This window comes from Eutrigla gurnardus, assembly GCF_963514095.1.
Source record: "Eutrigla gurnardus genome assembly, chromosome: 2".
NCBI lineage: Eukaryota > Metazoa > Chordata > Actinopteri > Perciformes > Triglidae > Eutrigla > Eutrigla gurnardus.
In genome coordinates, this window is record NC_139916.1 from 25,762,624 (window position 1) to 25,787,439 (window position 24,816).

A 24,816-nucleotide genomic window follows, 5' to 3' on the forward strand; every position below is an offset into this window, starting at 1 on the left:
TATTTCGTATCTATTTTAATATTTGCTATTTTTAACCACGCCACAGGCGCAAGGCCATTAAGACATTTAAAAACCAGTAAAATAACCTTAAAATCGATCCTGAAGCGGACGGGGAGCCAATGCAGTGACTCTAAAACTGGTGTAATGTGCTCCCGCCCTCTGGTCCTCGCCAACACGCGTGCGGCTGAGTTTTGTAGTAATTGGAGATTTAGAGTACTCTTTTTGGGAAGACCAGAGAGCAGAGCATTACAATAATCTAGACGACAGGAAATAAAAGCATGCATTAGCACCTCCGTACTGGCCTGGGAGAGAAACGGGTGGACTCTGGCTATGTTCTTAAGATGATAAAAACCTATTTTTGTCACTTTTATTTCCACATCGATGAGGTTGACGAGGAAAGGACGGCAATTTTTTTTCAGAGTTGGTTCAGATTCCGGAAAAAAGGCGGAGACATGTAGGGAGAAACTCAAGGTATGTTGAAACAAACCTGCCAGTGAGCAGGTTAGGTTGACAGAGTCAGTTACTATGGTAACTGACCTTAAGGTTGAGTTACCTCTCTTTCTGGAATGGAAAACTCAGAGTTGGTTAACAAACTCAGAGTTTCAGGAAAAACTGATTTCTGGAACGGGCCCCAGGAATGCAGCCTGTGAGTTTGATTTTTGCGCCTCCTGGCCGGCAGCTGCTTCCAATCAGCAATCAATTAGCAGGGTCAATAGGATCCTTTATAAGGAGCACTCAGACAACAGACAAGTATTGCAGGGAACTCACTGTCAACACGATGTCTGTGATTTGTGGATTGTCGTTGGGGTAAGTTAACAAATGTTTCCACTTTCCTGGTTTAAGTTGTCGTCTCTCAGTTAACTGAACATTGACTGTGTTTGCAGGGTGTCATGGATTTCATGCCTGTTGATCAGCAGTGTCACTTGTCTCCCTGTACCAAAAGGTAATGAAAGCAGTATGAATAGTGGAGCTATGCGAAATTTATTGTGACATAATTTAACATTTTAAACTAATTTGATTTATGTTCCATCTCCCCAGATAATGGCCTAACAGGCTTAAGCAATCCTGCACCAAGTGGCTTAATGCACTGGTCGTCGACTTCTGGCTCTGGTGACCCAAATGCTGGCAGGCTGTACGGTAGTGCCTCTCTTTCCAGAACCTCTGGTAGTCTGTCACAGGGCCCTGCTGCTCAGAACAACAAGCCAGGCTCTCCAGGTTTAGGTGGTAGCTTCTTGAGTCCCCAGGCAATGGGCTCTATTAACCGGGATGCCATGTCCAATGCAGGAGTTCCCCGTTACTGGGGGGGAGGGTACTCTGCCCCGACTGGTGCATATGGTGGCCTAGCATCCACTGGCAATGCTAGATATGGTGGCTATAATAATGCAGGTGTGGGTACTGGACTGGGCTCTTCGGGTTTGGGTGTGACTAGCTCTACTAAGAAAGGCGGTGAGTCCAACGCTGAGCCCCGTTACTGGGGGGGAGGGTACTCTGCCCAGACTGGTGCATATGGTGGCCTAGCATCCACTGGGAATGATGCTGGGTATGGAAACGGTGGCTATAGTAATACAGGGGTGGGCACTGGACTCTATTACACCAACTCCGGGTCCACAGATGGTGCTGGTGGATCCACTCAGTTTCATACTGAAGGTGCTGTGGAGGAAAGCCCTGAGCCAGTCTTCAGTGACCTGTCTGACCTGGAGCCAGTCTCCACATACAGATCCCGTTCACGCTACCGGCATGGAAGTGGCCAGTTCTCTCAAACCCGCTACACTCCTGGAGAGGTCCAGTTCTCATCTATGCCAGTTGCTGTGAGCAGCCGTGAAAACCCAGTCCATGTGACATCCAAAGGTGGCTTTTGAACATCTTGACGGTAATCAAACTAGTACACTTGAGAAACTGTATTGACGTGTGCTGATTTTGATCTTGCTGCATCTGTCTCTTACAGTTTCCACATCTTCAGATTTACCAAGACTGGAGACTTATTGAAGAGAAATAAAGTTGTTCCTGATTTCAGCTTGGTCTCATTCCCCATGTCTCCATTGAGGTTGTTGCTAATAGTCTAGTGAAATGAGCTCTTTATTTGCACAAAGAGCTTCACCCTTTAATACGTTGACAGCAAAAAACGTAAATGTACCCAAAATGTAATTCTAGCCTTTGAACTCGTCCTCAATGGAAAATATTCATACTTCAGGTGCTACACATTTTGTACATGGACTGGTAAATTATTTTTAGGGAATCATGAAATTGTCTGCCCGGTCAAGAACACATGATTTTCAAAGTCGATGACTTTTAGATTCTTCCCAGATGAGGTCTTTTCCAAGTTTGCTTTTACACATGAACCCACATTCATCTCATACGTGCAAAAGAACAAGGAAGCCATTTTGAGCACATTACATCAGGATGCAGAGGTCAGCGCTCGGGAGGACAGAAAACCAGCCCTCATCGACTTTGTCAACAGAGTCGACTTCCTTGACAAACGGGCACATACGACTGCAAAAGTGGCAACTGCCTGCTGGCCTCTCCAGATATTCCACAATATAATTGTATGGACCTACGATGCCTTGGTCATATGAGTAAGCTGAACCCTACTTGGAGGGCAAGGAAGAGGACCTGCAGGTGGTTTTTGGAGGTTGGAAAGGCCCTTGTGACTCCTTGCATAGAAATGCAACACATTCCCACATCTGAGCCTGGTCCTAATCAACAAGGCACACAAGAAGCCAACACTGGAAAAACAGGACATGGTATTGTCATAGTTTGTCCAAAACCTAAATCTCCCTGTGCTCTGAAACATCAAATATTATTCATGAATTTGTTGTCCAATAGGCTATTTATTAATTCTAACAATACTGTGAAGCTATAAAATGTGAACAATATGCAAGGGTTAAAGCTCTGAATGTTAAATGCAGCTCCTTTAATTAGTGACCATGTTAATTGGTGACTTTTCAGCCAAAGGTGCCTGCGGTTGCTCGTAGTCACAGCAACTTTTTAAAAAAACACCATGTAGGCGTGTCATAAAAGCCTTCAATCAATTTTGAATTTTTTTTTTATGATCAATACTAACTATTACAGATACATCTGGCTGAAAGTCACCACGGTCACTGGTTAAACTGAAACACCTGTTGCCCTGTCTTAATTCTGTAAAACTTGAATATCGATTCTGACAACCAAACATGCAACAACCAGATATTTAGATGCTGTTACAGTATTTCCACCAACAGTCACCAATGCAGTCATCATGGCGACAACACACAGGGCGCTAGTTTCGTGGTGCAGCGCAGGGTGACGGAGCCGGCGTAATGCAAGTTTTGACCCGCGCAGCCTTGCGCACGGTCAATTTGGCAGTTTGGTGGATCGCCTGCGCCAAGATGGGTGTGGCGGCGCAGCAGGGGGAGGCGTCACAGATTCAGCTTGGCGTAGCGGAAGTTTCGTGGCAAAAAGCCTCGCCGAGACTTCGCCAAAAGCCCGCCAGCTCCAACCTGGTCTACTCTGGGCATAAGGCGCAAGGCGCAAATAAAGTCCATTCATTCAAGGCGAATCACAGTTGGCGGAGTGGAAGTTTGGCTGACCGGTGCGCAGTGCGCACACGTCACCGAGACCTCACAGGGAGGTTTCCACAGTTCCAGGCACATTTAAATGCAATAAATAATCACAACAAAAACTATTTAATGCAACTAATTGAATCAACACGTGAATTTATATCTATATAGATTGTCCCGTCACATCTGACGTTAGATCAAAGGCACGCGTAACGGAAACTCAGCCTCTTGGACCAAAACATCTCCCTCTCTCTCTCCTGTTTTTTATAATATCGGCATTGTTATTATTATGATACGCACGCACAGCGCGTGATGCGCATGGTGGGAGCGGCGGCGCCGCCGCTGTCATCGGGTTGTCAAGTAACGAAACTTGCACTGAACCTCCCCTAACGCATTAAAGGTGAGGAGAGGAGCTCATTTGATTGGTGAAGATCCAAATCGGCTGTATAAATCCCAGTCCACGCCTCGTCTCCTCCTCGTCTCCCACTCACGCCTTCTTCTCCTCCCTCTTTCCCACTTGCGCGGGTGGGAGTGCCTGCGTGAGCCTGCGCAGTGCACGAAACTTGCAAAGTCCAGGCGGACACACCCCATCGGCGTGGCGCAGCTGCGCTGCGCGCTGACTATGCCTAGTGTACGAAACTAGGGCCCACACTGTCACTCAGAGCACACTGAGAGGAAAAACACTACCATCAAACAGCCAAGTTAGACACTTCGGGCCCTAGTTTCGTCATTGGGCGAAGGCAGGGTTCACCCTGGACAGGACGCCAGTCTATCGCAGGGCTGACATGTAGAGACAAACAACCATTCACGCTCACATTCACACCTACGGACAATTTAGAGATAGTAACCTATCCCCATCCTGCATGTCTTTGGACTGTGGGAGGAAGCCGGAGAACCCGGAGAGAACCCACGCTTACATGGGAAGAACATGCAAACTCCACACAGAAGGTACCCGAGACCCTCTTGCTGTGATGCGAGAGTGCTACCCACTACACCACCGTGCAGCCCAAGACAGCAATGTGTTAAAAATATTTCAACTATTATAAGAAAGCTTTTACATAAAAATTAGTATTGAGAAGAGAGCCCGGTCACCTTTGGTGACAAGGCGTGATGTGGGAACGACCAGGAAACCCCTACCCGAGGATCTCAGGCTACGCAGAGGGGACTAACATGTCTAAGATATAACTTGGAGCCAGACCATGCAGAGCTTTAAAAGTTATCAGTAAAAGCTTAAAATCAACTCCAGTGAAGAGAGGCAAGGATGGAGTGTCGTCTCCTAGAATTAGTTAAAAGCCTTGCAGCAACATTTTGTACCAGCTGGAGGCGGGATGTGGCTTTCTGACTCAGCCCAGATTATAGGGAGTTACAATTATCTAAACGTGAGTAAATTAAAGCATGGATAACCTTTGCAAGGTCTGTACATGATATGAAGGACCTGATTTTAGCAGTTCCTCAACTTGAAAAAACATGATTGAACAACACTTGTTATTTGGCCATTAAAAGAGAGATTAGGGTCAAAAATCACCCCCAGATTGCGGGCAGCAGATTTAACATTGGTGGAATAGACTGCATGGAGCTGATAGCATTTGGGGGCCAAATAGAAGAATCTTGGATTTGGCTTCATTAAGCTGAAGAAAGTTCTAAGACATCCAGCACTTTATGTCGGCGAGGCACGACATGACATGGGACAAATTACCTGTCTCACCAGGCTTAAAGTCCCCCTCCACTCAAAAATTTGTTTTTCTTATTTTTATGTCCTCTAAAATGTCTGGCACTGACTATAGTGACTTGTATCTGAGCAGATTTTGTCACTAGAGAGGTGTTTTCACATTCCTCTCCTGAAGGAGGAGATTTCTGTGCACCTCTGTGAAACGAAACGAAACGAATCCTGGCAAGCAAGATTATGTACGTCACAAATACAACCAATCACTGTCGTTCCCCGAGGCGCGCACGTGTGCACCCGCTGTGGCCAGGGGGGCTCTGTCCCCCGCAGGCCGCGCCGCAGGCGTCCCGCGTTTTGCACCTTCTAGTCCGGGCCTCCCGATCGGACGCATTCATCCTCGTGTCGGTTCATAGTACCCCGGCTGAATATCGCCGATGTTTCCGCAACCCATCTTGTTGTTGTTCGTCCACCGGTCTCATAGGAGGGCGAGCATGAGCGCAAGCAGCTGTGGTGGTCAGGGCGCGCGGCCTGTGGTATTTGCATATCATGAATATTCATGTCTCAGAATTCCTCCATGAGGAGAGAGCAGTGGATGTCCTTGGAGCCCAATTTCAGAGTTTTTTTTTTTACTTTTTATTTGGGGAAACAATGTTAAACAAAATATTCGGCATTGCAGATTATTTTTATAGACTTAAAAACATGCCTGGAGGGGGTCTTTAAGTGGGTCATAGAGCTGGGCGTCATCCAACAGTGTTTACGAATAATATCCCCCAAAGAAACCATATCAATTGAGAAGAGCAAGGGACCTAAGATCGACCCCTGAGGAACACCACAAGAGAGGGGGCCTGAGAGGAAGAGGCTTTACCTATAGCAACAGAAAAACTTCTATCTGTAAGATAGGAATGAAACCAGTCAAGAACCGAGCCAATGATGCAACCCATTTTTCAAGACGGTTTAGTAAAGTGGTATAATCAACCATATCAAAAGCAGAACTTAGATCAAGGAGGTTTAAAATTGAACAGTTACCAGAATCATCAGCGAGCACATTTCATGTGCAGTATGGTATCCTTTAAAGTTGACAAGGAAATGCACTCAAAATGGGTTTGCAAGGCAGGGGGTCAGCGGAGATACCTAGGACTCTGGTATCAGGGAAGATCTGCAGCCTATTCCCCGCTATTTTGTTAATAACTCGTCACATTTAACACTGGAGGCTTCTAAGAGCTGACTGGACAGGGGATTGAGCACTGAGTCAATGGTCTGAAAAAGGACCCTGGGATTGTGACACTGGCTAGAGATCAGGTTAAAAAAGTAGGAATTCCTGGCATCTTTCACAGCAGGTGTCTAGTGAAACCACAAGCCTATCCTTTTTTCCATTTGCATTCCACTTTCCTGCATTGCCTTTTAATGTCCCTTGTATGGTCATAAATCCAAGGCAGGGAATCCCGTTTCACATTCTTTTCTTTAAAAGGTGCAATGGCGTCAAGAATATACAAGCAGGAATCATTAAAATCGGAGACCAGCTCATCAATGGATAAATGAGACTGCTTAGAAGCACTAGGAGAAGCAGCTAAGAAGGCCTGGCGGAAATTCTGAGCTGATTCTAAATTAAAACAGCGAGAAAGGATGGAGGAGTGGGGCTTGGGTACAGGAGGAGGGAGCTGGGTTTGAAAAGTCACTGCTTTATGTTGAGAGACAGGGATGTCTAGCATGTGTAAGTTATTGAGAACTCTGTCGGGATAACAACTGAGAGTAAATCAGAAAATTCATGAATAAAAAGGGCCCTTACCATTTAAAATAAAGCTCAGAATCTCAAAGGACGCAAAACTACCAATAGAAATTGGGGAACAATTAAAAATACCGCTAGACCACCCCCGCGGCCAGACAATCTAGGCTGATGGAAGAAGGAGAAATCTGGGGGGCAGGTTTCAATTAAAGGGACACTATCGCCAGGACTCAGTCAAGACTCAGTAATCAGGAAGAAGTCAAAGTTGTTAGACATAATAAAATAATGAAAAATAAAAGACTTATTTACAAGAGACCTCCCATTGAGAAGGTAGGAGGTCCAGTTCGAAGGCCGCTAAAGTGGCTCCTCTGTATGATCCCCAGCCATCCGGGCCTCACCAGCATTCCTCGCCACCGGCGGTAGGGAGGCCACGGGGTCCGCAGGTATTACAGTTGTGCCCCGGTCCAGGAGGAGGCGGCGCGGCGCGATCCGCGGGGTCAGCAGGCATTGTGGCTGTGTCTCGGACCAGGAGAGGAGGCGTGGGGACGTCAGCTGGGTGGACCGGGCCGTCACCAGCCAAAGCAGTGTAGTGGTTGGAGAGGTTAATGGAAGATAGAGAGACAGACCTGGCTGAGCCTCTCTTATGTCCCCGGACTGCCACCTCAGCCCAGGTTGACCCATGATTTGGGGTTGAGCAGGAGGGGCGCCAACTGGTGGATGGATCCCACACTACTGTATCTTACAGGGTTAAAAATAAATCTGCAGCAGGATGGTTTGTGTGTGTGTGTGTGTGTGTGTGCATATGCGTGTGTGTGTGTGTGTGTGTGTGTGTGTGTGTGTGTGTGTGTGTGTGTGTGTGTATGTACAACAGTGAGGCTCTAATTGTTATCATAGAATGTCTTATTCTTTAGTGTAATGTATAATCACAGTCAGCTTGAGTGTAGCATTAAAAACTTGTTTTTGTCCTACATTTTCTTATATTTCCTTACCCTTTTAAATGAATACAAAGAAAGTAAATGCCAAATCCCACATGCCGAAGATGTTGTTTACTGTAAATGTCAGAATGTGTCAAGTGCTGCCATTCAGATGTTTCCACTCATTTCATACTTTTCATTTTCTTTTACATCCTTGATGTTTAATATTCAACTGACGGACCTAAATTCCCCACAGGGGTTAACAAAACTGTGTCTTATCTTCTGTTATCTTCAATCTTCAAACAATATATGAATGAAAGCTACACCAACACACTTGTGACCCATTTTAAAGGGGGGGGGGGGGGGGGGGTGTAACAAGCGAGAGCATAATGTGTTCTGATACATTTTTATTTCAAAAGGCAGATCCCTACATGGGGCTCCCTGAGAGGCTTGGCTCTGACTGAGGGTGAGTGATGTGTGGAGGTCTGCTCAACCAGGGAGCAGACCTGGGCACCACAGCAGCTGAATACATTTTGAGAACCAAAACGGCAAGAGACACATTTGATTTTTCGTCTTATGCAAGCGATGTGTCCGCTTTGAAGCTTTTCAAGCATCACAGAGTGTTAATGAGGCACACGTCAAGAAGTTTGTGTTGAGTGAGTTTGTAAAATGGTTTCAGAGCCCTTGGCTGGCACTGAGAGAAGGATGAAATCATCAATCACAGCAGCTCGCCGCTTTTCACCTCTCCAGGTTTTGCCTGAATCAAATGAAGCGACCCTCTTTCTGAATCTGGAAGTGATGGAAATGGAACTGACCATATTTTGAACACAAGCTGGGAGAACAGCACCCCAAACAGCAACCTTACTGGATCTGGATCCATCTGGATTCGGATGTGAAGCTTCTAACAGAGTGAGCTTCATCCCCTGTTTTATGGTTCATTTGACTCTAAATACACCATCATTTACTAAATGAACATCATGCTGTATTGAGACATGAAACTAGAGATTGAGACCTTGAACTCATGTTTACAATGTTTACTGAGATAATTAATCAAGTGAGAAGTAAGATTATTTTCTCATAGACTTCCATGCAATCAGATTTAGTTTTGCAACCCTTGATGAACAGCAGATGAACCCTTGATGAACAGCAGAGAAAATACAAGTTTAAAGGAAAAGTTCGGAATTTTGGACATAGGACCTCATTTCCAACTTACCCGAGGTGATATAGGTCAGTGGAGACCGTTTTCAGCACAATTGGTCCAGTCCTTATAGTTGCACAAGTGACTGTTGCTAAACTGGTGTTGAGCTAGCGCACATCAACGGTAACATCCAGCCTGTCTCTAAAAACAGCTTTAACTGCTCCGCAGAACACCCGAGCAGGCCCGGAGTGGCTAATCGGGAGGACCGGGACAATTCCCGGTGGGCCGGTCTGACTTTTGGGCCGCGAGGGCCGGTGTTCAATTATTATTTTTATTTATTTTGTAAATAAATAAAAATAATATTTTTTTTGCCGGGGTCGGCAACGGTCCTGGCGGAGCGCCGAGAAGACGATCAAACTTGACTATCTAGAGGAAGTAAAAGTCGTAACAAGGTTTCCGTAGGTGAACCTGAAGGATCATTACCGGTTCGCTGACGCCTCCCCGCCCGGGGTGCGCGCCGCGCGGCCTCCAGCTGTCTCCGGATGCCGAGGGGGCGCGGTTTCTCCAAACCCCCCAGGCGCGCGCGGGTGCGCCGGCGGTCGTCACGGCCGCCGGCGTTCCCCGCGTTTCTCACCTCCTAGTCCGGGCCTCCCGATCGGAGGTATTTTGTGTACTGATCAGGTAGTGGGCCGGTCTGAGGTATGAAACTCAAGGGCTGAAAATGAGTCCCACTCCGGCCCTGCACCCGAGACAAATGTATTATAACGTCGGACTATCGATGTACATGTCAGTGTTGGTAGAATCATTTTAGAAATTAAACCAACCTTGCATTTTCAATGATAAAACATTTTGAGGGACTAGTTTCTCAGCAGCAGCGGAATTTTACTTTGCGTGTTAGTAGTAGTGCGTAAAAACGAAACCTAAGCGCCTTACAGTCGTGACAGCTAGTACTCGTAGCAGCGTTAAAAACATTTTTTAAATTATTCTACCAACACTGACATGTACATCGATAGTCCGACGTTATAATACATTTGTCTCGGGTGTTCTGCGGAGCAGTTAAAGCTGTTTTTAGAGACAGGCTGGATGTTACCGTTGACGTGCGCTAGCTCAACACCAGTTTAGCAACAGTCACTTGTGCAACTATAAGGACTGGACCAATTGTGCTGAAAACGGTCTCCACCGACCTATATCACCTCGGGTAAGTTGGAAATGAGGTCCTATGTCCAAAATTCCGAACTTTTCCTTTAAGGCACTTCAGCATTAGCTTCAGTTTTCAGAACCGGTGGTTGCCTCGTGGTTCAAATTTGGGTTCTTAAAAATAACTTGAACATATAGCTTATAAGTGATAAAAACCTGATGGTCCATGGTAGATAAAAGTAAACATCTCCACCACTGGCAACGTATGAAATGTAACAGGATTCTATTGTTGTGTTCAAGAACAACAGGTTCTCTATTCCTTCTCCTCTCTGGGAACCATCACCTTACCGTGGTGGAGAGGTTTGTGTGTCCCTATGACCCTGAGGGCTGTGTTGTCTGGAGCTTTGTGTTCCTGGTAGGGTCTCCCATGGCAAATTGGTCTCAGGTGAGGGGGCCAGACTAAGAATGGTTCACAAAGACCCTATGAAAAAGCGAGGGATAAGAGGAGTTACCCGGCCTGGAAGAAGCCTGGGGCCCCCATCTAGAGCCAGGCCCAGAGGGAGGGCCCATCAGTGGGCGTCTGGTGGCCGGGCTTGCCACGGAGCCCAGTCAGGCAAAGCCCGAAGAAGCTACGTGGCGACAGCTTCTCAGCCATCCTGTGGGCTCACCACCCACGGGAGGAACCGCTGGGGTCGGGTGCGCTGCCATACGGGTGGCAGTGAAGGCCAGGCAGGGACCTCGACAGACCAGACCCGGGAAGCAGAGGCTGGCTCTGGGGACGTGGAACGTCACCTCTCTGTGGGGGAAGGAGTCGGAGCTTGTGTGGGAGGTGGATCGCTACCAGTTAGATCTGGTGGGGCTTATCTCTACACACAGCCTCGGTTCTGGAACCGTACTCCTGGATAGGGGTTGGATTCTATTCTTCTCTGGAGTTGGCCAAGATGTGAGGCGCTGGGCAGGTGTGGGGCAGGTGTTCGAGTGGGGGGGGGGGCGGCCTCCATGATCTATATCCAAGTGGTCGTTTGTTATTGGACTTCTTTGTCATGGACTGTCCATAACGAACACCATGTTCGAATATAAGGATGCTAATAAGTGTATGTGGTACCAGAGCACCCTAGGCTATCGATGATCGATTTTGTGATAGTTTTGTCTGATCTGAGGACCCATGTTTCAGACACTATGGGGAAGAGAGGAGTTCGGTGTGCTGCTGATAGCATCACTGCTTTTTGCAGATGATGTGGTCACCTGCTGTCATCCTGTCATCCTGCTCCAGCACTCATTGGATCGATTCGCAGCCGAATGTGAAGCGGTCAGGATGAGGGTCAGCACCTCTAAATCTGAGGCTGTGGTGCTCAGCAGGAAATCAGTGGATTGCCTGCTCTGGGTATGGAACGAGACCTTACCCCAAGTGAAGTACCTTGGGGTCTTGTTCGCAAGTGAGGGGACAATGGAAAGTGAGATAGGCCGCAGAATCGGAGCAGCACGGGTGGTATTGCATTCGCTGTACAGCTTCATTGTGACGAAAAGAGAGCTGAGGCGGAAGGTGTTCCTACCCTCACCTATGGTCATGAGGGATGGGTCATGACCGAAAGAACTAGATTGCGGGTACAGGCAGCCGAAATGAGTTTCCTCAGGAGGGTGGCTGGCGTCTCCCTTAGAGACAGGGTAAGAAGCTCTGATAGTAAAAATGAAATAGATGAAAATGTTATGGAGTTCATCTTTAAATAGAATTAATCAACCCATTCACATTTTTGGGAAACCTATTATGAAGCTTAAATATGTGAATTGCCCACTAATGAAGCTAAATGTGGTCTATATTTCTAATCTTTTATGATGTTTAAATGTGCATTTTAAAGCCATCTGCATATTGAGAATATCACAGAGAACAGAACGCATTAACGTTGTAATTTCTGATAATGACCAGCAATATTTATCTGCATTACTTTTTTAAACAAGCTCTACAAACAGGCTGGAGGAGATTTTGTTAGTACCTCCAAAAGTTCAGAGCTAATCATTTTTTTGATGAATGCCAAAACGCATGTAAATTTTCACCTGTGAACAGTTTACACAGAATTTTTTTCTGGCCACGTTTCATGAATGAGGGTGTCAAGTGACTTTCCATCCTCATTAAAGTGATGGTTCAGAGTAAAATGCACCCTAGGTAATTTCCACCATGACATCCAGCCAAATACCCCCTCAGAAGCATTTTTAGCGATGGTCAGCATTGGTCAAGATTGGGCTATCAGTCGAATGGCTTAGTACTGGCACTAATGGTATATTTTGTATATATCTCGTATATTTTATAAATGCTTGTATTATCAGGTCAACACATTTTTATAAATACTTGTATTATCAGGTCAACAAGTGTTGACAAGTGTTGACCTGATAATACAAGCATTTATCAAAATTCAGGGAAACTTTTTCAAACTCGCGTGACGATATTGGCTGGGTAAACACTTGTATGAAACAAATGACATGCATTGGTATTTTAAAAAAGCATTAATTAAAAGAAGAAAACAATGATATGAAGTCATTAGGAATACATTGAGTGACACAATCGGGAACTTTTGGATTAAAGCACCTGTGAGCTGTGACACATAGTATATCTCTGCTGTCTGTGGGAGCCCAGCCGGTAGGATTATGTACAATATGTGATTATATTCAGATGCATTAACAGATTAAATTTTGGCTACTTGAGGGCAGTGAAACAAGCGAAAACACAACATCACCTTATCACCTTATAGACAACGGTTTAAAGGAAGCAGTTGCCCGTTTACATGCAGTAACATTCATTGGCGTCTGCGACTGACAGCATCTGGACCGACTCCAGACAAAAGCACTCATAGATGAGACAATGAAGTGGTTCCTGTCAGGTGAACACTAGTCAGTCCTGGTCATGGTCCAACATTTATGATTCTTTGATCTGCTAAGGTGCCATCTCAAAAGGCAGCACTCATTGTAAATCTGATGTCTGCAAAGCTCTGATAGTTATAATATATAACATAAAAATGATCTATGTGTCTCTTTAGCTGCTAAATGCTCCGCTGTGTTCACCAGCTAGTCTTAACTGTGTCTGTGTGCTGCTGATCAGGTGGTGAAGCCGTTTGTGTGAAAACAGCTGCTGTCGCCTGGACAAAAAAAAAAGGCTGGTTGAGAGTTTGCAAGCTAGAAAGCCAAAACAAGGATCCAAAATAGAATAAAGCTCTCCACAAAGCTGAGGGGGGGGGGGGGGGGGGGGGGTTTCACTGCGAACAAAACCTTTTACATTGGAGCCACTTTTCCATAACAAAACATTTCGATCAGTGCAGCTTTGAAGAAAAGCTCAGGATTTATTTGTGTAGCTCTGCCATCAGTTCTATTGCTAATTCATTTTTGTACTGTTGAGATGTGGAAACAGCCTTGCTGTGAAATGTTATCACAGCTTACAGACGTGACGGTTGGAGCAACGACAATAAAAGCCAAACTGCAGTTTTCCTTCAACACTGAACTGTGAAGGAAACCGATCATTTAATTAAAGACATGTTGTTATTGGATGGTTGCTAACAGTGGTGGGACTAAGTACATTTACTCAAGTACTGTGCACTATGGTAATTGTACGACACACTTTTTACTCAACTACATAACACCTTATTTTAGAGATGACTTGTTTTTATCCGGCTGCACGGTGGTGTAGTGGGTAGCACTGGTGCCTCACAGTGAGAGGGTCGTGGGTTCGATTCCCTTCTGTGTGGAGTTTGTATGTTCTCCCCGTGTAAGCGTGGGTTCTCTCCGGGTTCTCTGGCTTCCTCCCACAGTCCAAAGACATGCAGGATGGGGATAGGTTAATTGAAGACTCTAAATTGCCTGTAGGTGTGAATGTGAGTGTGAATGGTTGTTTGTCTCTACATGTTGGCCCTGCAATGGACTGGCGTCCTGTCCAGGGTGTACCCTGCCTTCGCCCAATGACGAATCGGCTCCAGCCCCCCCGCGACCCTGAATACAGGATAAGCGGTAGACAATGGATGGATGGATGGATGGATGTTTTCATCCCTTTCCTGTCCAATGAAAACCACATATCTCCAGAGGTGTTGAATGGTTGTGATAAATATTCGCTGAGTCCCAAACCAGTGGGCGCATCATTTGGAGGCCACATTTCAAGACCGAATGCGTCACAGTGGCTGAGAAACGCTGCCTTCTTTCCCTGGATCCCAAGTGATGGATCCTTCACGGCCCAACTTATCACTATACTCATTGCTGGTGATGATTGTATTTTAATCAACATGGCATGGCAGAATGAACTCTCTTAGCCTGAAATATATCATGAAGCAGATCCTGCATCAGAGTATAAAATAAAAATGATCTGTGGCTCCATTTAATCATATGATGTTAGTTACCTCTTTGATGCTCTTTCTCAACAAACGCAGCTGGTTGCTAGGCGACGGGAAGGGCAAAAGGTGGGGGCGGGTACAGCTGGTGACACAACCAGGAAATCCTCTGGGGACCAGATCGTCTTACTTTAGAGACTCAGTTACGCCTTCAAAGGATGCGGCAGACACCGAAGGAATTGGGACACAACTACTGACAGGAAACACTTGCACTTTTATATTTCATACTTCATGTGCACTTTGCTGACAATGCTTGCATACTTTTACGTTTCAGTTTTGATTGCAGGACTTTTACTTTTGTTGGAGTAATTCCACAGTGTGGTATTAGTACTTTTACTTAAACAAAGGATCTGAATACTTCTAATTACATTACACATCAACCTTGCGGAAAGTCTATATGAAAAGAGGAATTTCTCAGTCAGAAGGTGAGATGCTGCCTTTGGCTTCAGGGAGTACAGGGTTTGTATCCACAGTGTGTAGGCCTATCTGCCAGACCTCTGACATTCAGTGGAAAAACAAATTGGCAAACATCTAATTCAATCATCTGACTCGTCCCAAAACACGGAAGGAGAAGCATTCTGTCTGTTAGCACAAGTCAGATCCAAAAGTATTTTACAACTCTACACCATAAAGCACTCAACTTTGTACTCGGCCAATGAAAACCATGTATCTCCAGATATGTTGATGTAGAAAGTTTGTGAAACTGATGGTAACGCTTCATATTAAACGTTAATTAATAATGAATAAGTCCTTATGAAATGCTTGTTATGATTGTGGAATATATACATGTAATATATAGACCTGCATGGTAAATGGACCTGCATATAGCTTCTTTCTAGCTAAATAGCTACTCAAGGCCCTTTACACTACATTCAGTCACTTTTACCCGTTCACACACATTCATGATTCACTAATGCGGAGGAGCTGCGTCTACATCAGGATCAGCTGGGATTCGACCCACCAATCTTCCGATTGGAGGATGACTTGCTCTACCTCTGAACCAGAGCCACCCCACATTGTCCGTATGTATAGTAACGGTTCATTTTGCACTTGTTGTGCTTCTTCTCTAAAAAAGTAGTAATTAAGATCCAGTTTCTTTATTCATATTTTATCAGTCTTGACAATGTATATTTTGGGTTCCATTCCAGATGGCGGAGCTCTGAAAGAACAAACAAGTGCAATTTTTTTATTTTTTCTTCTTGTGGAAGTCTCCGATACAATGGGAAACCAAATGGCGTCTTGTCTGGGTTCAAAACACCATCCAGAGTAGGGATGTGACCATAAAATATTTTATTGTAGATCCTAGATTCCCATTATCAGGATAGTTTAATATCATCATGAGTGACTTGCCCTCATAGAAATAGAGACTGATTTAAAAAATACAGACACACAATCTTGCCATTTTCTCAACTAGAGGAGTCACCCCCTGATGGCCAGCAGAGAGCTTGACAGTTTAAGGCACTTCAGCCCTGGCTTCACTTTTCAGAACCAGATGTCACCACCTGAGTTTGATATTTTTTGTTGTTGAGTGCTCCAAAACCACCCCATGGCCTCATCGCAGTGGGACGTGCAAGGAAAACCTTGGTGGGAGGTGTCCAGAAGGATCCTGATCAAATGACTGAACCACCTCTACTGACCCCTTGCGACGTGAAGGAGCAGCAATTCTACTTGTCTGTGCTCCTCCCCCTATGGCTGGTCCCCAGTCACCCTACGGAGGAAGCTCATTTTGGCAGCCTGTATCCCCAATCTCTCCTTCGGTCACCACCCAAAGCTTGTAACCACAGGGGAGGGTTGTAAAAAAAGATGGACTTAAATGAAGAGCTTTCCTTTCCGGCTCAACACCCAAACAGACCGCCTGTCCATCTCACCATCCATTTCACTCTCACTGGTGAGAAAGACCCTGAGATACTTGAACTCCTTCACTCGGGGCAGTGACTCACTGAACATATTGGGTTTTTGAAAAATCATTTCAACAATATAGCAACACGGATGGCAAAGAATAATGTCTCCTTGGCTGTTTTGGCCAAAGTGATGATATCTGTGATGTGTTCTCTCTGTATTCATCCTAAAATGCATTCGCCAGCTCTAATGACAACACACACACACACACACACACACACACACACACACACACACACACACACACACACACACACACACACACACACACACACACTTACCATCAAACTCAGCAGGGCCCACTCCTACTATGATGATGGACATGGGCAGGGAGGCTGCCTGTGGAGACAACACAGGAGGGGTGTCAGCCAGTCTACTGTTCCCCCACTCAAGAATACTAACTGTGCATATTGTGCTGGAAAGCACAGCACTCGTTCTCCGGTATACTGGGCTGCAATGATGTTGTTTGGAGATGAATGAGATTTGACAACTTTGTGAGTTTGTGTGAAAGACATCCTGAAATACAGTTGCTGTGATCTGTGTCGGTATTGTGTCCACTCACATTGACCACAGCCTCTTTTGTCTGAGCCATGTCTGAGATGACGCCATCCGTGATCATCAGCAGCACAAAGTACTGGGAGCCGTCAGTCACCTCTGCAGCACACCTGCCATCATAACAGAGAAGTGAGATGAATTGATCAATGTGCAGAGGGGATATTACATTTCTGATGTAGTGGTACGAAGTGTTAACAGCAGAATGATTTGTCTTTGTTTGCTTGATGCATTTTACTCCCTGACATCACATAAGTTATCACATAATACACTTCATACTATCTTGCCAAAAACTGCCGACCTAGTAGCAAATGAGTGGCGGCATGACACCCCAGTGTGTGTACTGCTAGTTGGCCAAACAGACTGGTTTACCAGATACAGTACTTAGCCTGGTTCCTGAATCACTGCCCACATTCAAGGATTCAAGCATCATCTATTGCCATCATGCAACACAGGGATGCACCGCAAAATGCAGTTGTAGCTACACAAGCAAAAACATGACCCCCCCCCCCCCCCCCCCCCCACACACACACACACACACACACACACACACACAAGCAGAAGTAGTGGTAGTATTACACAAAAATCATCTGTAAAGTTATCATGGCTGACATCCTAACATCTTTCCAGTGGTCTGTTGCACCTCATCCAATCCCCAAATTTTTTTTCATGATGCTGATGGGTGTTTTCTGTCACATGTCATGAGTGCTCCATTAATAAAGACGAATGGATAACAAATTAAGCCAAAAATGTAGCAAAAATGTATGAAAGCTACCGGCCGCAGCATAAAGCGCTGTTGTATTACCAAAGAAAGGATCAGAATAGAATTATTTAAATTAAATGGCAATTCAGTCTGATTATCAAGCCACCAGATGCCAACAAAGTGTGTTGCCGTAACAACGTTCAACTGTTTGATCCTGCGAGCTGTCTGTGACAGCAGCCCGCTGTTTCAGGCTGTGTTTCATATCACAGGTTACACTGTGTGTGACCATGTTTAAAAGGAACTTATTTCTTTTCTTTGTTTAAATCATCAGTGAGCTTGTACCCTTGAAAGGCTCTTTATTCAGAGGTTAAGCTACCTGCTGATTCACACATGAAAGTAATGATTGTTGATCTGAGCTATTGAATGCAATGTACATCACGTCAACTGCAGGTTGTTCACTATTTGGATTGAAATGATAAGCTGATGTACACTAAAGAGCTGAAGCCAGCACATGTTTCTCATAATATAGTCCACATAAAGCAGTGTTGTATAATAGAATGGTCTTTTGTTCTTGTGTGTGTGTTGCTGCATTGCTGGTAGTACTCGGATCCCAGCAGGATCAGGAAGACCCGCTGTCTGACTCACCGTTTGATTGGCTCACACTGTAAATCTGGCCTGAGGCTGAGAGCAGGCCAAATGGCAAACTGTCTGTCTGTCTGTCTGCCTGCCTGCCTGTCTGTCTGTCTGTCTGTCCCGCCTGAATCAACATCTGTCCCTCATGCTCCTCCCTCTCCAATCACACATCTTCCTCTTCCACCTCCGAAGCTCTCTCCCCCGCTGTCTCTGGAGAATGATGGGGAAGTGTATCAGGAGGTGAAACCAAACCCACATTCCACTGCTACCTGCAGTCTTCTTCCCCATCACTTCAGTCATCCTATGCATTCTTTCTCTTTATGCTCGTGAAAAATGTAAGTACAGAGGATGTTCATAACACATATCTTATGAATGGAACTTGTCCATGTAGGTATTTCAGCTCTATTGTTGTAGTATTTAATATTCAATTCAACTAACTAATTGGAGCACTAGACTGTTTTGTCTAGGCTTATTGGAAAGAAAGAAAAAAACCACCTCCATGTAGACACCAGCAAGGTTTTATCCATCATGGCTGAAAAAAAAAACATATTGCTGCTTTGTACATGTTGTGAAGTTATCAACATCCTGTCTGAGTTCATAACATCACCCAGAGGTGCTCGGTTAATTTCACCAAGCTGGATTCACTGTATCTAGCAAGACACATCCCCTGGTTTACTACATCTGCATGAACCAAAAATAAATAATTTAGTTGTGATTTAATTGCAATAAAGGGGATTAAAGAATGCTGAAATAACTACATATTGATACTGATTCATAAAAAGTCATGCATTGTTAGGTCTGTCTGCTAAACGTCAAGCAAATTACTTTTCAAATCTTTGTTTTCTGAATGGAGTCTGGATTGATGGGTGCTAGGCTATGTTAACAATTTAGCTGCTCCATCAACACTCCAAATAACGTCATCTAGACATAAATACGGCCTAGTTGTTTGAACCATAGACTCTGGTTTTTCCACATTGTCTGGTCTCCGTTCTAGCTCTGGTGGATGGATCAATTTTTTTCCCATCAAGTTCTGATTCACCAACATCAGTGATGTCAGGATCTGTGGGACTGTGGGTTTTTTGTAGTGTTGGTTTCCTGTTTTATTTTGTAGTCCTACAAAATAAGGACTACATCTGCAAAAGATGGATGAACATGTCTTTTGACCACCAAAATCGAATTAGTTCAGTTTGTGCCAAAGAAATTCCCTCCAGACACAACTCTGAACTTTCAGTTCTACCGGACGAGGGAAACAAAGTATAGACTCCGGGTGGCGTTTGTGAGTGTAGGCTGGTTACGTGTTTACAATAACATAAATAGTAATTTCACGGACTGTCACGCATAAACAGTCCAGATTTTCTGCCTAGAAAGACACAAAATGGCATCAGGCCATTTTTTTTTTCAGCATACTGAAAAGAAGTTGGAACAAACAAGCAGAATACGTGTAAACACACACTGAGAGAAGCAGCATGTTTGTTCCACTGGCTGTGATGATACAATCCTTCTTCTAATAATGTTACTGCAAAAATGGCAAGTTGTTGCATGTGGCTGTGTATATTTATGTATATATGGATTATGCCATGCATCCTCCTCCTCCTCCTCTCCCCTTCTCTTCATCACTACTCTAAACCTCCCACGTGGATGACAACCACAAAGAAGAGATGGATGAAGAGGAGGGGCAGCATGAGGAGCAGCAACGGGGAGTGCTGGACTAACATAAGGAAGAAGAGAGGGAGGGGGAGTTTGATCAAGAAGAAGACGAAAAGCCAGAGTGGAAGCAGAGATGAGAGACAATACGAAACGGGAGGATGAGAAGCATAACAAGGATGTAGAGGAGGAGGAGGAACAGCTATCAAGGGAGGGTGGAGGGAGTCGAAATGAAGAAGAAGAAAGTGATTCTGATGATCACAAAGCAAAAAGTATCTGGAGACATGAAAAACAACAAGAATGACAGAATAGTGGGAAAAGAAGAGGGAAAATAAAGTTTGGGAGCTTCAAATCTCTTGAGCCCACAACTGAACAACAACGCACAGCTACACTCTATTTGATTATGCAACTACAATCACACATAACTGGGACAGCATATTATTAACAGCCAATAACTAGTCAAAATCCAGTCAAACTTAACACAGTAGACTCCAGTTAAGTTGAGTGGAAATGTATTTATTTAAAATACATTCTTTTAAAATAAAAAGAGCTTGTAGGATGATGTGCTGCAGTGTTCAGCAGGAAGACAACATTTGGGTGCTCATCTCGGCACAGCGTCCGGCTCCAGGCAGCGGTGCACCCGAGGGTGCCACCGCGCATGGCACACTAGGAAGCGGTCGGGTGCTCACGGATGCCGTCTTGCAACTCCAGTGAGACACCATCAGTACAATAAACAACGTTGCAGATGAGCTACAGCAAACAAGAGAAGTAATGCAATAAATTGCCCAATTAATAAAAGATTCAGTTAAAAAATTAACATTGATTGTTGTCTTCCTTACCTAACAAACGCTTAATGGCTGTATTTATATTTGTTTTGTGCATATGCACAGTAATTAAGGAGAACATGTAGTTATTCCCGCTGTGTCTGCAGTGATCGAGGGCATTTTTTGCGATCCATATTACACAGTCGGGCCGTCTCCTCCTCCTGCGGCGACACAGCTCTGATTCAATATTTAAAATCATTTTGATTTAAGATACGAGTTGGATTTTAAAAGCAAGTGTTTATGAAACACTCCGTACAAGCGCAACTAATACTGCTGGAGTTCATCTTCATGATAACGCGGATCTAACGTATGATGGAGTGAAATTAAATGTGTGCGAGTCATCAAAACTATAATAGTTCCTCTCACGTTTACTTCCTTCAATCTGACTTCAGTTCACCACAGCTCCATCTGTGTCGCTGATTCCCCTCCAGTCTCCGCAGAGTTTGCATTCTCCGTCAAGTTTGGTTTTTATAGATCACAACCTTTGCGTGGAAAGTGGCGGAAAGTGGTCTTTGGCCTTGAGAAACTTTAAGCGTAACACACAGCCACACCCTTAACTATACGTAACTTGAATCCATATCAACATTAAGGTAAACTTTAAGTCTAATTATGAGGCCACAATCATATTTCGAATGGATATGTTATGAAATTACATTGTGAGTAGCAACTTTTAAAAAGGAATTTCTCCCATAACCAGGACAATGTAATTATATAAGAAGCACTATAAGAAAGCAGCTGAGCTGAAAAAGAAGCAATGGGGTAGAAGAGTTTTATTATGCAAAGCCATGTGTGCTTCAGGTAAATAGATGCCTTCCAGTCAATGTGATCCCTGGCGCTGCTTCCCGTCGCTGAGCTCCATTATCTGGGGTCGTAAATAGTCACTTTAAGTTGCATGCAAGCTTTGGAGTGGTCAGCTGTCAAATAACTGCAGAGAGATGACAACATCTGCTCACAGGGGTGTGCATAGAGAGTGTCAGCAAAGCCAATGCGATGTTCCTGAGACCGTTAAACATCTCTGGTAGATATCCAGCAGGTGAAGATCCAGCTGTCACGATCTGCAAACTTTGTCACCATAGACACACATTCCCATTCAAATTAACAAGGCAGGCTTGTCAGAGTGGCAGACATTTTTATGTGTGCCATTGCTACTGTTGAGAAATAATTTAATACATTTAAAGATTAAATGGGAAAGTAGATACATGGGATAATTAATACAAAGGTAAATAAATACATCATCTAACAGCCGACTGCTATTTTCCCCTTGATCTGGCATCACATCACATCACTTTCCTAACGGCACTACATATATACACATATATAGAAACCTGGCAGGCAGGGCGACACGGCCTCCCACAAAGAACTCCCCCACTCCACATGGCTGACTGGTCGACACCCACAGTCACCATCTCGTAACAGCCCCCCCCCACCCAACATACTGCTGTGTTTATTAATGTTCAATAAGAATGAATGATATCAACCTCTTCTCTGCAAAGAATTCACAAATCCTTCAATTGTTTGTACTCATATCCTAATAGTTATTTATTATTGGCATTTGAGTAAAAACCCTGTTATATCAAGACTGAGTACAGGTTCAGTTATTTGTTTGATTTTGTAAGCAGCCTAGCATGAAGGCATGGATGAGCATCTCCAACCCTATAGGGGAGACCACACCCCTCAGTTTGCTGATATTGCGCAGATGAAAGGAACATGATTTAGTGAGTGTCAAATGACAGAGATTTGTCAAATGTCACCTCTTGGTTTGTCAGGCTTGGGTGGACTGCAAGTGACAGGGGCCCAATGCTTTGGTTAATCATGGGTAGACTACTGTCAGGAGCTATGATTAGCACCTCTGTCCTGTTGGTATTTAACTGTAGAAAGTTTTCTGCCATCCAATCATTTATAGCGTCAATGCAGTCAAGGAGTCTTGAAAGACTGGCCATCTCATTTTGTTTAAAAATGAAATGAAGTTGTATGTAATTTGCATAAAAGTGATATTTGATGTTTGATGAAGCGTATGATCTGACCCAGAGGTAGTATATATAGTGTGAATAGTATGGGGCCTAACACTGAAACTGCTGAAGAAGTACAACCTGCCAAATGCAATTATGGTGCACTTCTACACCTCCATCATTGATCCATCCTCACCTCCTCTGTCACCATCTGGTACACTGCTGCTACTTGCAAAGACAAAAGCAGACTGCAGCGCCTTCAGGACTCTGAGGCAAGCAGAAAGATCATGGACGGCCCCTCCTACCCCGGACATAAACTCTTCAAAAAACTCCCCTCCGGCAAAAGGCTGAGGACTGTCAAGCCCAAAACCTCTTGCCACAAGGTCAGTTTCTTCCCAGCAGCAACTGGCCTCATCAACAACAAGGCCTGGGACCCCCACTGACTAAAAAAAAAACCCTTTCTGATTCTGGTTCTGATAATCAGCTGGCTTCCCAGGGCGCAATTGGCACATGAAACGTATTGAAATGTGCAGATTTTATGTATGAGAGCCCTCATGAATGTGTGTGCATGAATGTGTGTGTGTGTGTGTGTGTGTGTGTGTGTGTGTGTATGTGTGTGTGTGTTTATCTCTCACCGAGCCACCTGGTTGATGACAGGAGCGAAGTTGGTCGGGCCGTACAGCTGAACAGATCTCAGGCTCTGGAAGTAAGCCTCTAGTACTCCCTCGATGGCCACACAGTTTGGGTTTTCTGTGTTTGAGTTCTGCAAGAGAGAAAACTAATTTTGTGAAAAGAAAAATATTGAACCTATTGAAACAGGATTCTTTGTCTTGATATAAATCTATTTCTCACTACACATGGTGAATGGTTAAAGCCCTGTTCAGACCTGGGATTGACACACGTTTGGGTGGCAGTGGACACTTTGAAGTACAGGAGGCTTTGAGATAGCTTAGACCACATTCGAAGATGGTCTGGGACAGATTAATTTGACATGCGTGTCAAAGTGTCCCGGACCACACTTTTAAAGAAAAATATATATTTTTACATTCCAGATTTTTTTTTTTTTTTAATTGTGTGAAAAAAATTGACCAGTCCTTGACCACACTGAAGGACTCCAATTATGTCCTGCTTGGATCTGTTTTTTGCTTGAAAATTACACAAACTGACATCCCTAGTAGTAACAAATAGCTTCTGGTCCCAACTGTATCCCTGTTGGTACAACTGTATTTTCCTTACAGACTAGCAACACATTAAAGATCCCATATTATACTGTTTTTCAGCGATTTCACACAGCTGTCAGAGGTCCAACAACACTGTTTTCGATATGCATTGCCCCAAACCCATCCATGGTCCTGAATTTCAGCTGTAGTTGCTCTTGAGCTCTGCTGATCTCTCCTGAGAACAGGCTACTTCTGTGCCAGCACCTTTAAATGCTAATGAGCTCCGTCTGTCATCGCCTACTTGGAGAGCAACGGAGACGATGCCGCTTACGCTAGCGGTAGCATGCACCAATGTTTACATGGATGTATCGCTATGGCTCACCTATGTGTCTTAGGTGAAGTTCCTGGGTCCCGTATAGTTGGGACAGATCCTTTTACGAGGGTCAGTGTCGAGGCAAAGCCAGCTTTGTACTGACCTTCATTACTGAAGCAGTCCGATGTGAAGTGGTTAGCACACACATACAAGCTAACATGGACCGTAGCGGCACATTGTCATTAAAAATGAAACGTAAGAGACCAGACCCGGACCATCGTGCACGGCCCTCTGTCGGACATGTGCCCTGGGGTTCCGTCTGATCGGAGGCAGGAGTGAAGATGCACCAGAGCGCGTGAGACAGAGGGAGGATCGTCTCCAGCTTCAACTGCACCGGGATTTATTCATGGAGCAGCCGGATCACCCAGCGCCACAACCGGTAAGTCGAGCTGGGCTCTCCCCGCTGTCAAGCTGCACTCTCCCCGCTGTTGGGCTGCTGTCGGGCTGCGCTCTCCCCCCTGTGTTGCGAAACACCCCTTCTCGGATATCTCCTATCATCGTGCAGAGGAGTTCGACCTATGCAAATGACTCCTTTTGTTACGTAACAACAGGAGCTGAATCTGAAATGCCTGTAGCAGCGCCGTTGTACCAGGGGGTGGGCTGC

General features: G+C 44.8%; 2 protein-coding genes across 2 annotated transcripts in view; one reads left to right on the forward strand and one right to left on the reverse strand.

The window, feature by feature from the left end:
* efcc1 (EF-hand and coiled-coil domain containing 1) overlaps positions 1 to 24,816 on the forward strand; it is a 303,999-nt gene that overhangs the window by 131,004 nt on the left and 148,179 nt on the right. The window lies entirely within an intron of this gene.
* LOC311032398 (copine-9-like) overlaps positions 1 to 24,816 on the reverse strand; it is a 198,243-nt gene that overhangs the window by 16,336 nt on the left and 157,091 nt on the right. Inside the window, exons 16-18 of the mRNA XM_084039154.1 lie at positions 23,315 to 23,442; positions 16,937 to 17,039; positions 16,656 to 16,713 (exon numbers count right to left, since the gene is read on the reverse strand). Coding sequence (XP_083895280.1) covers positions 16,656 to 16,713; positions 16,937 to 17,039; positions 23,315 to 23,442 — 289 coding nt within the window. The remainder of the gene's footprint in view (positions 1 to 16,655; positions 16,714 to 16,936; positions 17,040 to 23,314; positions 23,443 to 24,816) is intronic.